At 42.5% G+C, this 12256-nt stretch overlaps 1 protein-coding gene across 1 annotated transcript; it reads right to left on the reverse strand.

Moving 5' to 3' along the window:
• LOC109230317 lies at positions 6612 to 10650 on the reverse strand. The gene is made up of 9 exons (XM_019395827.1): positions 9769 to 10650; positions 9469 to 9633; positions 9207 to 9389; positions 8715 to 9161; positions 7505 to 8536; positions 7046 to 7283; positions 6909 to 6997; positions 6725 to 6805; positions 6612 to 6620 (listed from the first exon to the last, which is right to left on the reverse strand). The coding sequence occupies exons 1-9, from the start codon at positions 10648 to 10650 to the stop codon at positions 6612 to 6614; spliced, it is 3126 nt and encodes a 1041-aa protein (XP_019251372.1).

Below are 12256 nucleotides of genomic sequence, written 5' to 3' on the forward strand. Positions count from 1 at the left end.
GTCTACGTATTCGTATGTGTCATCCCATTTTGCATCGTACCTGGTTATGCCTAGTGATGCATTGAGTATTCCTGTTTATGTGTCTGCACCGGTGGGTGATTCTATAGTGGTCGACCGAGTTCATCATTCCTGTGTTGTAGTGTTTGGGGGTCTTGAGACCCGTGTTGAGTTGTTGCTCTTAGACATGGTGGATTTCGACGTTATATTAGGGATGGATTGGTTGCCCCCGTATCATGCTATCTTGGATTGCCATGCCAAGACCGTGACCTTAGCTTTACCGGATTTGCCCCGTTTGGAGTGGAGAGGGACCCCAGGTCATACCACTCGCAGTGTTATCTCATATGTGAAGGCTCGACGCATGGTCGAGAAGGGGTGTTTAGCTTATTTGGCATATGTTCGCGACTCCAGCGCAGAGGTCCCTTCTATTGATTCTGTTCCCATTGTTCGGGAGTTCCCTGAGGTTTTCCCTCCAGACCTGCCGGGTATGCCGCCCGATAGGGATATCGACTTCTGTATTGATCTGGATCTGGGCACGCAGCCCATTTCTATCCCGCCGTATCGCATGGCCCCGCCGGAGTTGAAAGAGTTAAAGGATCAGTTGCAGGATTTGCTTGAGAAGGGTTTCATTAGACCCAGCGTTTCGCCTTGGGGTGCGCCAGTGTAATTTGTGAAGAAAAAGGATGGTTCGATGAGGATGTGCATTGATTGCCGGCAATTGAACAAAGTGTCGATAAAGCACAAGTATCCGCTGCCGAGGATTGACGATTTGTTCAACCAGCTTCAAGGTGCGAAGGTGTTTTCAAAGATAGACTTGAGATCTGGCTACCACCAGTTGAGGATTAGGGCATTCGATGTCCCTAAGACAGCATTCCGCACTCGGTATGGGCATTATGAGTTTTTGGTCATGTCATTTGGGTTGACCAATGCCCCAGCAGCATTTATGGAGCTGATGAACCGAGTGTTCAGGCCTTATTTGGACTTGTTCGTGATAGTTTTCATTGATGATATTCTGATATACTCCCGCAGCCAGGAGGAGCACGAGCAGCACCTTAGGGTGGTTCTTCAGACTCTGAGGGATAGTCAGTTATATGCCAAGTTCTCCAAGTGTGAGTTCTGGTTGAGTTCGATTGCATTTCTGGGTCACGTTGTATCAGCAGAAGGTATTCAGGTGGACCCGAAGAAGATAGAGGCGGTCAAGAACTGACCTCGACCAGCATCAGCTACAGAGATTCGGAGTTTCTTGGGGTTAGCAGGCTACTATCGTCGGTTCGTGAAGGGGTTTTCATCTATTGCAGCTCCGATGACCAGATTGACCCAGAAGGGTGCCCAGTTCAGATGGTCAGATGAGTGTGAGGCGAGCTTTCAGAAGCTCAAGGCAGCTCTGACTACGGCACCGGTATTGGTTTTGCCCACAGGTTCAGGGCCTTATACAGTCTATTGTGATGCTTCCCGTATTAGGCTTGGTGCAGTATTGATGCAGGATGGCAGAGTCATAGCCTATGCTTCGAGGCAGTTGAAGATCCACGAGAAGAATTATCCGATTCATGATCTAGAGTTGGCAGCCATCGTTCATGCTTTGAAGATTTGGAGGCATTACCTATATGGTGTGACGTGTGAGGTGTACACTGATCACAAGAGTCTTCAGTACTTGTTCAAGCAAAAGGAGTTGAACTTGAGGCAGAGGAGATGGTTGGAGTTATTGAAAGATTATGATGTTACTATTTTGTATCACCCGGGGAAGGCCAATGTGGTGGCCGATGCATTGAGTAGGAAGTCTGCCAGCATGGGAAGTCTTGCTTATATTCCGGCAAGCCAGAGGCCGCTTGCTTTGGATGTTCAGGCTTTGGCCAATCGATTTGTGAGGTTCGATATCTCTGAGCCTAGCCGAGTGTTAGCTTGCACGGTTGCTCGTTCTTCATTATTGGAGAGTATCCGTGATCGGCATTTTGATGATCCCCATTTGTGTGTCCTGAGAGACACGGTGCAGCTTGAAGGTGCCAAGAAGGTGACCTTAGATGATGATGGTGTCTTGAGACTGCAGGGGCGAGTTTGTGTGCCCAATGTTGATGGGATTCGAGAGTTGATCTTTGCGGAGGCCCATAGCTCCCAGTATTCTATTAACCTGGGCGCCGCGAAGATGTATCAGGATCTGAGGCAGCACTATTGGTGGCGCAGAATGAAGAAAGATATTGTTGCATATGTGGATCGATGTTTGAACTGTCAGCAGGTTAAGTACGAGCATCAGAGGCCTGGTGGACTGTTTTAGAGGATTGAGCTTCCCGAGTGGAAGTGGGAGAGGACTACCATGGATTTCGTTACCGGACTCCCGTTGACTCGGAAGAGGTTCGATGCGATATGGGTTAATGCTGATAGACTGACCAAGTCAACACATTTCATTCCTGTAGCAGTCTCTTATTCATTCGAGAGGTCAGCTGAGATCTACATCAGAGAGATTGTTCGCCTTCATGGGGTGCCAGTATCTATCATTTCGGACCGGGGTACGCAGTTTACCTCGCGCTTCTGGAGAGCGGTTCAGCGGGCTTTGGGCACCCAGGTTGAGTTGAGCACAACATTCCATCCTCAGACGGACGGACAGTCTGAGCGGACTATTCAGATATGGGGGACATGCTCCGAGCTTGTGTTATTGACTTTGGAGGTTCGTGGGATCAATTCTTGCCTTTAGCGGAGTTTACCTACAACAACAGCTACCAGTCGAGCGTCCAGATGGCTTCTTATGAAGCTTTATATGGTAGGCGGTGTCGGTCTCCGATTTGATGGTTTGAGCCGGGAGAGGCTCGGTTGTTGGGTACAAATTTAGTTTAAGAGGCCTTGGATAAGGTCAAGATCATTCAGGACAGGCTTCGTTCGGCTCAGTCGCAGCAAAAGAGTTATGCAGATCGTAAGGTTCGGGATGTAGCTTTAATGGTTGGTGAGCGGGTCTTGCTCCGAGTGTCGCCTATGAAGGGCGTGATGAGATTTGGGAAGAAAGGATCTGTCTTATGAGGAGGAGCCAGTAGCTATCCTAGACCGGCAGGTTCGACAGTTGAGGTCGAAGAGTTTTCCTTCAGTGCATGTTCAGTGGAGAGGTCAGCCTCCTGAGGCATCGACCTGGGAGTCCGAGTCTGATATGCGGAGCCGTTATCCTCATCTTTTCCCCGACTCAGGTACTTCTTTCTTTGTTCCGTTCAAGGACGAACGGTTGTTTTAGAGGTGGAGAATGTGACGACCCAAAGGGTCCTCACCTGTTTTCTCTCTTTTCCGCGCTTCCGAGGCCTTGAAAACCTCATTTTTAGTAGCCTCGATTTGCATGCGCAGTCCGGGCGCGTAGCCGGAAAGCTTAAATATGAACTCCGTGTGAAAAATGCTAAATTTTGATATTAATATGAATATAGTTGACTTCGGTCAACATTTTGGGTAAACGGACCCGGACCCGTGATTTGACGGTCCCGGAGGGTCCGTAGAAAAATATAGGACTCGAGCATATGCCCGGAGTCGAATTCTGAGGTCTAGAGCCCGAGTAATGAATTTTTCTGTAAAATTGTTTTTCTGAAATTAATATGGAAATTTGAAAAAGGAAATTGATTAGAACGTGTTGGTATCGGGCCCGTATTTTGGTTCCGGCGCCCGGTACAGGTCTTACATGTGGTTTAAGCGCTTTCTGTGAAATTTGGTTGAAAGCGGACGTCATTTGACGTGTTTCGGACCTAAATCTCTAAAAATGATAGTTTATGAAGTTTGATGAAAAAGTGATGATTTTGAGGTTTAATTCATTGTTTTTGATGTTATTTTGGCGATTTGATCGCACGGCTAAGTTTGTAGGATGTTGTTGAGTTAGTGTATGTGTTTGGTTAGGAGCCCCGAGGGCTCGGGAGTGTTTCGGAGGTGTTTCGGGATGTTTTGAACTTAGGAAAAGTATCAGATTTTCTGCAATTTTTGCACAGGCTTTTTCTTCTTCGCGATCGCAGCCTTCAGCTCGCGTTCGCACTGCCTGTGGTATCCCCTTCTTCTCGTTCGCGTTCAATTTCACGCGTTCGCGTAGTGCCAGCCCCCCCTTCAACGCGTTCGCGTATTCATTCACGCTTTCGCATAAGCCAAAATCTAGGACCCCAGTAATTAACTCTACGCGTTCGCAGACCCCTATCGCGAACGCGATGCTTCCAATTCCCCCTGCTTCGCGAACGCGACCCCTGTGTCGCGAACGCAGAGGGCATTTTTGTCCAGTTAATTTAAAAGCCTAAAAACAGAACAGTGACGGGTTTTACTCAAAAATTCACACGAGCTCTTCTTCTCCACAGCCCCTAGGCGACTTGTAGAGCGATTCTTCACCAAATCTTCTTGGGTAAGTATTATCTAACTCGTTTTCTCCATTTTCTATCATCATCCATTGAAATCCTAGGCCTAAAACATGTAATCTAGGGTTGAAATTTGGGGAATTGGGTAGAGTTAGGGCTTTTCGATTTTCTTTGATTTAGACCTCGTTTTGGGGTCGAATGTGAAAACAAATTGTATATTCGGGCTCGTGGGGGAAAGGGTGATATGGAATTGGTTCGAACCTCGAGGTTTGACCAGGCGGGCCCGGGGTCGATTTTGGAATTTTTGGAAGAAAGGTTGGGAACCTATATTTAGGCATTGAGTTTGATTTGTTTAGCTATTATTGATATTATAAAGTCGTTATTTCATAGATTTGATTGAGTTGGAGCCGAATTCGAAAGGAAAGGCGGTCGTTGTGGATTTATTTAGCCGTGGAAGTTGAGGTAAGTGTTTGATCTAACTCTGGCTTGAGGGAATATGATTAGAGTATCGTTTGCTAATTGCAAATTGTCGAGTACGGTGTATAGGCATGGTGACGAGTATCTATACATTGGTGTCTATCATGACCGTGAGTCCTTATTTGTGCTTATTCTAATTTTATTGTGAGACTTCCTTGTGTAATTTATGATTTCCGTATAATGTGAAAAGTATGAGAAAGAATTATGATTTGTGAACTCTTTGGAGCGTGGCTTGAACGATAAAGTAATTATTGAGTAAGAAATGAAAGAAAGAGAAAGAAATGTGATTATTCCCTTGCCGGGCTGTATTCGTATATTGATTACCTCCCTAACCGGGATGTGAAAGTCATTGTTGTTGTTTTCCCTTGCCGAGATGTGATAGTCATTGTTGTTGTTTCCTTGCTGGGATTTAACTGTTTACTTGTGTTTTCCCTTGCCGGGACTTCTATTACTGTTTGTCTATCCCCTCGCCCCACTGGTTGTGATTGTTGCTTGGGTGAGGAAGAGTGATAAAGCACGAAGGTTGATGTCGTGCACGATTTGTGTTGAGAATATGTTAATGCACGAAGGAACATTCCGTGCCATGTTTTGATTATTAATGCACGAAGGAACATTCCGTGTCATGTTTTGATTATTAATGCACGAAGGAACATTCCGTGCCATGTTTTAATTATTAATGCACGAAGGAACATTCCGTGCCATGTTTTGATTATTAATGCACGAAGGAACATTCCGTGCCATGTTTTAATTATTAATGCACGAAGGAACATTCCGTGCCATGTTTTGATTATTAATGCACGAAGGAACATTCCGTGCCATGTTTTGATTATTAATGCACGAAGGAACATTCCGTGCCATGTTTTGATTACTAATGCACGAAGGAACATTCCGTGCCATGTTTTGATTACTAATGCACGAAGGGTCATTCCGTTCCATGATATGAGTGTTTATGTGAGGAAAAGCACGAAGGTTGATGCCGTGCACTTTATTTGATTGTTTGGGTGAAAACGAGGGTAGCACGAAGGATGGTGCCGTGCAAATTGTTGAATTTCTACCCTCGTTGATATTGCAGTTGTACAGTTTCATCTTCTATTTGTTGATTTTTTTTTTGTTATCCGGATTGTTGCCTTCCCTATAGTATGCTCCCCTCCCTCTTGACTTGTTAAATTTCTGTATTCTCTTCTATTGCATATATATATATATATATATTGATCTGCACAGCTTGGTTTTGGTAGTCCTGTCTAGCCTCGTCACTACTTCGCCGGGGTTAGGCCAGGCACTTACCAGCACATGGGGTCGGTTGTGCTGATGCTACACTCTGTGCATCTTTTTGCACAGATCACGGAGCCGGAGCAGCCTTTGGACAGCAGTAGGAGTTTTGGGAGCTGACCTCAGTCCAGAGATCCCGAGGTAGCCTTGCTGGCGTCCACATGGCCCGGAGTCTCTTGTATCTTTACCTTAGTTTGTTATCCTTTGTACCAGAACAAACATAATTATATTTTTATTCAGACATTGTATTTAGCATTCTCTAGACGTTCGTGAGTTCGTGACTCCAGTTCCTGGGTAGAGTTGTATTGGACTTCCGCATTGCTATCAGTTTATTTAATTTAAGACTTCCGCTTTTCTATTAAATGTTTCGTTGTTTAATTAATGTCGAGGCTTGCTAAAAGAGGTAATAAATAATTGGCTTGCCTAGCTCCTAATAGTAGGCGCCATCATCACTCCCGAGGGTGGGAAATCCGGATCGTGACAGTAAGCTCAGACCCTTCTCTTCCCGAACCTTTAATATAGAAATCATTCTAAACATTGCTAAACCATCCTCAGATTGAGCATGAAGACATGCTAATACCACTGAGAAATGATTCAACAATCTCCAGAAGTTCCACATAACAGATTCAACCTTTTCCTTAACATTTGAACATATTAGAAATAGAATAAATTGCACCATCCAATACCTGCTTATCCCATTGGTCTTGTACACTATCAAAGCACCCCCAGAATGAGCATGTGACCATGCTAATACCACTGAAAAGTACCTTAATAGCATACAGAACGAGACATAAAAGAAACAAGCAAGTATATGCAGATTCCAATCTTGTGAAGCCATCAGTCCGGGGCTCTTCTTTTTGCTATTCTAACCTTAAGGTTAGGAGTTTGAGACTTGTCTAAATTAATCAACCTCCTCCCTGCACTAGGCAGTTTAGAGAATGAGTGAAACTCAGATGTACCTGCAAAAGAGAAAACAATGTTAGCTATAAAATCCGCCACTGAGTTGCCTTCTCCGAACACATGTTGAAAGATCACATTGAAGTTGTCCTTCATCTCTCTAATTTTCTTCACATCATTTGCAATTACCCAAGGAGGATTCCATTCCCCTTCTATCACTTTCTTCATCACTAATGAATCAGTCTCCAATATGAGAGGGTGAAGATCATGCTCCACACAGTATTCCAATCCTTGAAGAATAGCCTTAGCTTCAGCCACCACATTAGTTGTCACTCCCAGGTCTACTGCCTTGCATACACCACATCACCTTCATCATTCCTCACACAAAATCCTAATGAGCTAGGGCTATGATTTCCTTTTGAGGCTCCATCAGTATTGCATTTGTACCAACCATGAAAAGGACACTTCCATGTTACTCTTGTAGTGATCAATATAGGTTTATATCCTTCAAAATATTGAATTATGTCTAGCCATAACAATGGAATATTAGGCATCCAAGCATACCTCACCCTCGCCAGTTGATGCAATGTCCTATTGATCTCATGAATCACCCTATTTGTCGACACTGAACCCCCATGTTTACCTGCATTTCTTCTCTTCCAAAGTTCCCAAGTGATGATAGTCGGTACTGCTTGAAACAATGGCTTTAGCTTTGGACAACATTGAGCATACCACCAATGCCTTATAACCTGCTTCAATTGAATCAGTGGCACAGTAATTCCAGCAGCCTCCATGAACAAGTTCCATACTTTAGAGGTAGTAGGACTTGTGATAAATATATGCTCAATAGATTCCTCTTGGGGCTGCTGACAACACCAACACCTAGACATCACCATTTGCCCTTGCCTCCTCCATATGTCATCAGTAGCTATTTTCTTCCTCCACAATCTCCACAAGAAGAAGGATATCTTAAATGGTAAGCCTTTAATCCACATTAACTTGAATTCCTGATTAGGATCAGCTCTATGCCTTAATATTTGCCAAGCACTGCTAACACTGAACTTGCCTGAAGGAGTTGGCATCCAGTATGGCCTATCCCAGTATCCCTCACTGCCTTCATAATGTACATTTAGCCTTATATGTTCTGCAATTTCCTCATTGAAGGTTTGATCTAGCAACTGATCATCCCATGTTTCACCTTGCCGTAATTCTGCCACGTCCTGAAGATCTTCATTGATTGGAAAGTCCTCAGGTAATACATGATAAAGTGCACCCAATCTAGTCCAATTTTCATGCCAAATATTAGTTTTTCCACTCTTCAATTCCCATAGGATCTCATGTTCTACTTCTTCCCTAGCATTCAGCATTTTTCTCCAAACATTAGACCCCCTTCTAAACTGCACCACCGTTGGTATCTCCTTCTTGCAATACTTATTCCACATGAAATTAACCCACAAAGATTTTGTGGTCCTAAACCTCCACCATGGTTTAGCAAACAATGCCCTCGACACATCATGTAAGGACCTAAAACCTAGGCCTCCTTCCTCTTTAGGAAGGCAAAGATTTTGCCATGAGGCCCAATGTCTGCTTCTCCCTTCTTCCTTTGTACTCCAAAAGAATCTAGTAAAAATCTTAAGAAGATGCTCCAGGACATTTTTTTGGAGGATGCAGGACTGATAACATGTGGACTGGCATACTTTGCAACACACTATTAATGAGTGTTGCCTTTCCTCCAAATGACAGCAACTTTCCTTACCATGAATGCAATTTAGCGTTTACTTTCTTGATAATATCTTCGTAATATTCCTTCCTCCTTCTAGTGTAGAAAACAGGACACCATAGATATGTGAAGGGGAATTTACCTTTAGCAAATCCTGTAATAGCTCCAACTGCCTGACACAATCCATTAGAAATCCTGGAATGCATGTAGTATGAACTCTTATCTTTGTTGATCATCTGGCCTGATATTTTCTCATTGTTCCCCAACACCACCATAATCTTGCTCAAGGATGGAGGATGAGGAGAAGCAAAGATTATAGTATCATCAGCATATGCCAAGTGGTTTAAAGGATCAGACCACTTAGGCATTCCAAATCCCACAAATGACCTGTCTTCAAATAGCTTATTCAAAGATCTGGAAAGTACCTCAGCTGACAGAATGAACAATGCTGGTGATAGAGGATCCCCTTGCTTCACACCCTTTATAGACTTAAAGAACCTTGATGACTGCACCAATATTGAATACCAGCTATTTGACATCAAGTTTCACACCATGTTGATGAAGTGCTCAGAAAATCCCATCTTCCTTAGTACATGCAATAAGTACTTCCATGAAACCCTATCATAAGCTTTAGCCATATCAAGCTTTATCACCACATTAGCTGGCTTTCCCCTTAACCTTATGTCAGTGACAATTTCTTGAGTCAATAAGATGTTCACAAATATATTCCTACCCTTCACAAATCCGGATTGATTAGGAGATATTAGAGAAGGCAAAAAAATTTCCAATCTATCATGTAACTCTAGACAAGACCTTGTTAATGAAGTTGCTCAAGCTAATAGGTCTTAAGTCAGAAAAGGTCTCAACTCTAGGTTTCTTAGGCAGCAAGACTAGATTGGTATGAGTGATGGATTTAGGAAGTGCAGCTCCTCCATCGAAGTGTAGCACCATGTTGTGTATATCAGCCCCAATAACATCCTAACATGTTTGATAAAATAGGCCAGTGAATCCATCTGGACCACTAGCACTCTCCCCACTAAGCTCAAAAATTGTTGTCCTTACCTCTTCAATTGTTGGCAATCCACTAAGTTCTAAATTCTATTCCATAGTGACCATTGAAGGTACATTATTGAGCAAGGAAAAGTCAGATGCATCACCTTCATTTGTGAACTGTTCTTGATAAAAGTCCACTGCAGCTGTAGCCAATTGCTCCTGGTCTTCAATCCATACCCCACTTCCACTTTTGATCCTCTTCAGTTGTAATTTCTTTCTTTTGCCATTGATATGATTGTGAAAGAAACTTGTATTCCTATCTCCTTCAGCAAACCAAGTCATCCCAGCTTTTTGCTTCCAATACTGCTCCTCAATACTCAAGTATTTTTTCAATTCAGATTGTGCCATTTGAAGCACAATCCTGTTTTTAATCGAAGGCTCTTCTTCAAACAACATCTCTTTTACCCTAACAATGTCCTCCAAAATAGCCAGTTGCTTGAAGATATCACCAAATATTTCCCTACTCCATTTTGACAGTGCTGCCTTCACCCTCTTGAGCTTCTTCTTGAACATCAAAAACGGATCCCCTATGAAATAAGCTTCCCAATTATTCCTCACCACATCCATAAATGTAGTTAGTTTAGTCCAAAAGTTCAAGAACCTGAAAGGCTTGACAAAATTGGGGGTCTGCTCCCCACATGTCATTAACAATGGTGCATGATCTGATCCAGTTCTGATTAGATGTTCAACCTCAATAGATGGCAACATGTTCTGAAATGGAAAATTCACAAATATCCTATCCAATCTTTTGAATATACACGCAGCCTCCCATTCCACCATGTAAATGGACTTCCTTTGTATCCTTGCTCGAACAAACCACAAGAATTTACACAAAAATGCAAAATCCTCATATTCAGGCGGGTGTACCGGTAGTCCTCCAATTTTCTCATCTTCATGTAATATCACATTGAAATCCCCTCCTACCAACCATGGCAATTTCATATCACTTGCTAAGTAATACAAGTGATCCCACAATTCCAACCTCTCAATTACTGAGCATTTTGCATAAACAAATGTGAGGTTCTTAACGTCAATACCACACAAGAGGGGGGGGGGGGGTGATTTGTGTGGTACCCAATTTTTGCTCTAGAAGAACTTGGTTCTTCTAGGTGTACTAACTACTACTCTTGCGGAATAATAAGTACATAAAATAAAGAACACAGAGATTTTTAAGTGGAAAACACCTGGCTCAAAAGGTGAAAAAACCACGACCTATACTCAGTAGGATTTTCCCAAACTTCCACTAAACTCACTGAGCCAAAACAGCATTTACAAAACTCTTGTAAACCTAAGGATTAAACTTTAATTCCAGTGTAGCACACAGCCTCAACTGTTGCGACACCTTCAAGTTAACTCTAACTTGAATACTCAAAGTACCTAATACAATTGCTTCTATGAAAGCTAGAAAGGTACAACTTTAAAACACCTACTACAATTGAACTAAAATAAAAGAAAGACACAATGGAATTGGTTCTTCTATCTTGTCCAAGTAGCTTCATGAATCACTTGAATCTCACATAAATTGCTTGCAAAATTGCCTCACTCTTTTGCTCTCAATTTAGTTTAACTTCTGAGTTTATGCAATACCTGTAAAAGAGAACAATCACTGTTATTTAATGAGTTAGTAATCAGAGTTTGATTGAGACTCAATTGCTGATCTTCCATCGGAGTTGAGTCCTTGAACAATACAAACTCCAACCCTATCCTTTATCCGGATTGTGTCCTCTTCCCATGAGAAGACTTTCACTCCTCATCCAATATGCAACCTTTTCGATTAGTTCAGGAGATATTGCTGCTTGATCACTAAGACTTATCTCCTTCACGTGTATCTCACATGTCTAGGTTGATAGATACTGTGCCTCACATGATGGACCTGGTCCATGACTGAGTTCATTTGTCATTCTTCAAAACTTCACCTGAACTTGGGCCAACAAATTCCCCCTTTTTGATGATGATAAACTCTGTGCTTTTATGGATCAAAAAAAATCTGTAAGAACTCAGCTTAACCATCAACACTTAACTTATAATTTTAACTTATCATCAAGGACCAGGTTTAATTAGGTTATAATTATCACATTATTCAGAATAAAGATTAAAGCACAATATCTCTTCTCCCTTTTGGCATCATCGAAAAGTTGTATACATTGTGAATCCCAGAGTTTTATAATTACTCATGGCCACTGGGGCACTGCAAGTGAAAACATGGATTAAATCATCAATAATCAACAAACACATTCAACTAATAAGAACAAAATCTTCATAGAACAAGAGAAACAGCAGTTGTCATTGATAAGATATGTTTCCACCTACAAACCACAAAAAGAAAGAAAAAACTTCCAAACATGAGCAAAAAAACAAAAAAAGTCCCTAATCTGGGTCATTGGGGGGTAGTAGACTAGTTCAGAAGGCAACAACTGGAGGACCTAAGGCTTGGAAGAACTAGAGGGCTGGGTTTGGAGAAGGTTGAGCATATTCTGAAGCATCCCATCACTTTTCTCCTTTACTTTTGCTAGCTCAGCTCTAAGGCCGTCTCTTTCAGCATCCAATT

This window comes from Nicotiana attenuata, chromosome 7 (genome assembly GCF_001879085.1).
Source record: "Nicotiana attenuata strain UT chromosome 7, NIATTr2, whole genome shotgun sequence".
NCBI lineage: Eukaryota > Viridiplantae > Streptophyta > Magnoliopsida > Solanales > Solanaceae > Nicotiana > Nicotiana attenuata.

Bases quoted from the DNA above. Each gene is read 5' to 3' on its own strand.
- LOC109230317 (XM_019395827.1), bottom strand. From the start codon at position 10,650: ATGAAATTGCCATGGTTGGTAGGAGGGGATTTCAATGTGATATTACAT. The intron at 9,634-9,768 runs GTCACTATGGAA...CAAACATGTTAG, and splicing joins TCAATAATGTACCTTCAATG to GATGTTATTGGGGCTGATAT. The intron at 8,537-8,714 runs GTAAACGCTAAA...TGGAGTACAAAG, and splicing joins ACGAAGATATTATCAAGAAA to GAAGAAGGGAGAAGCAGACA.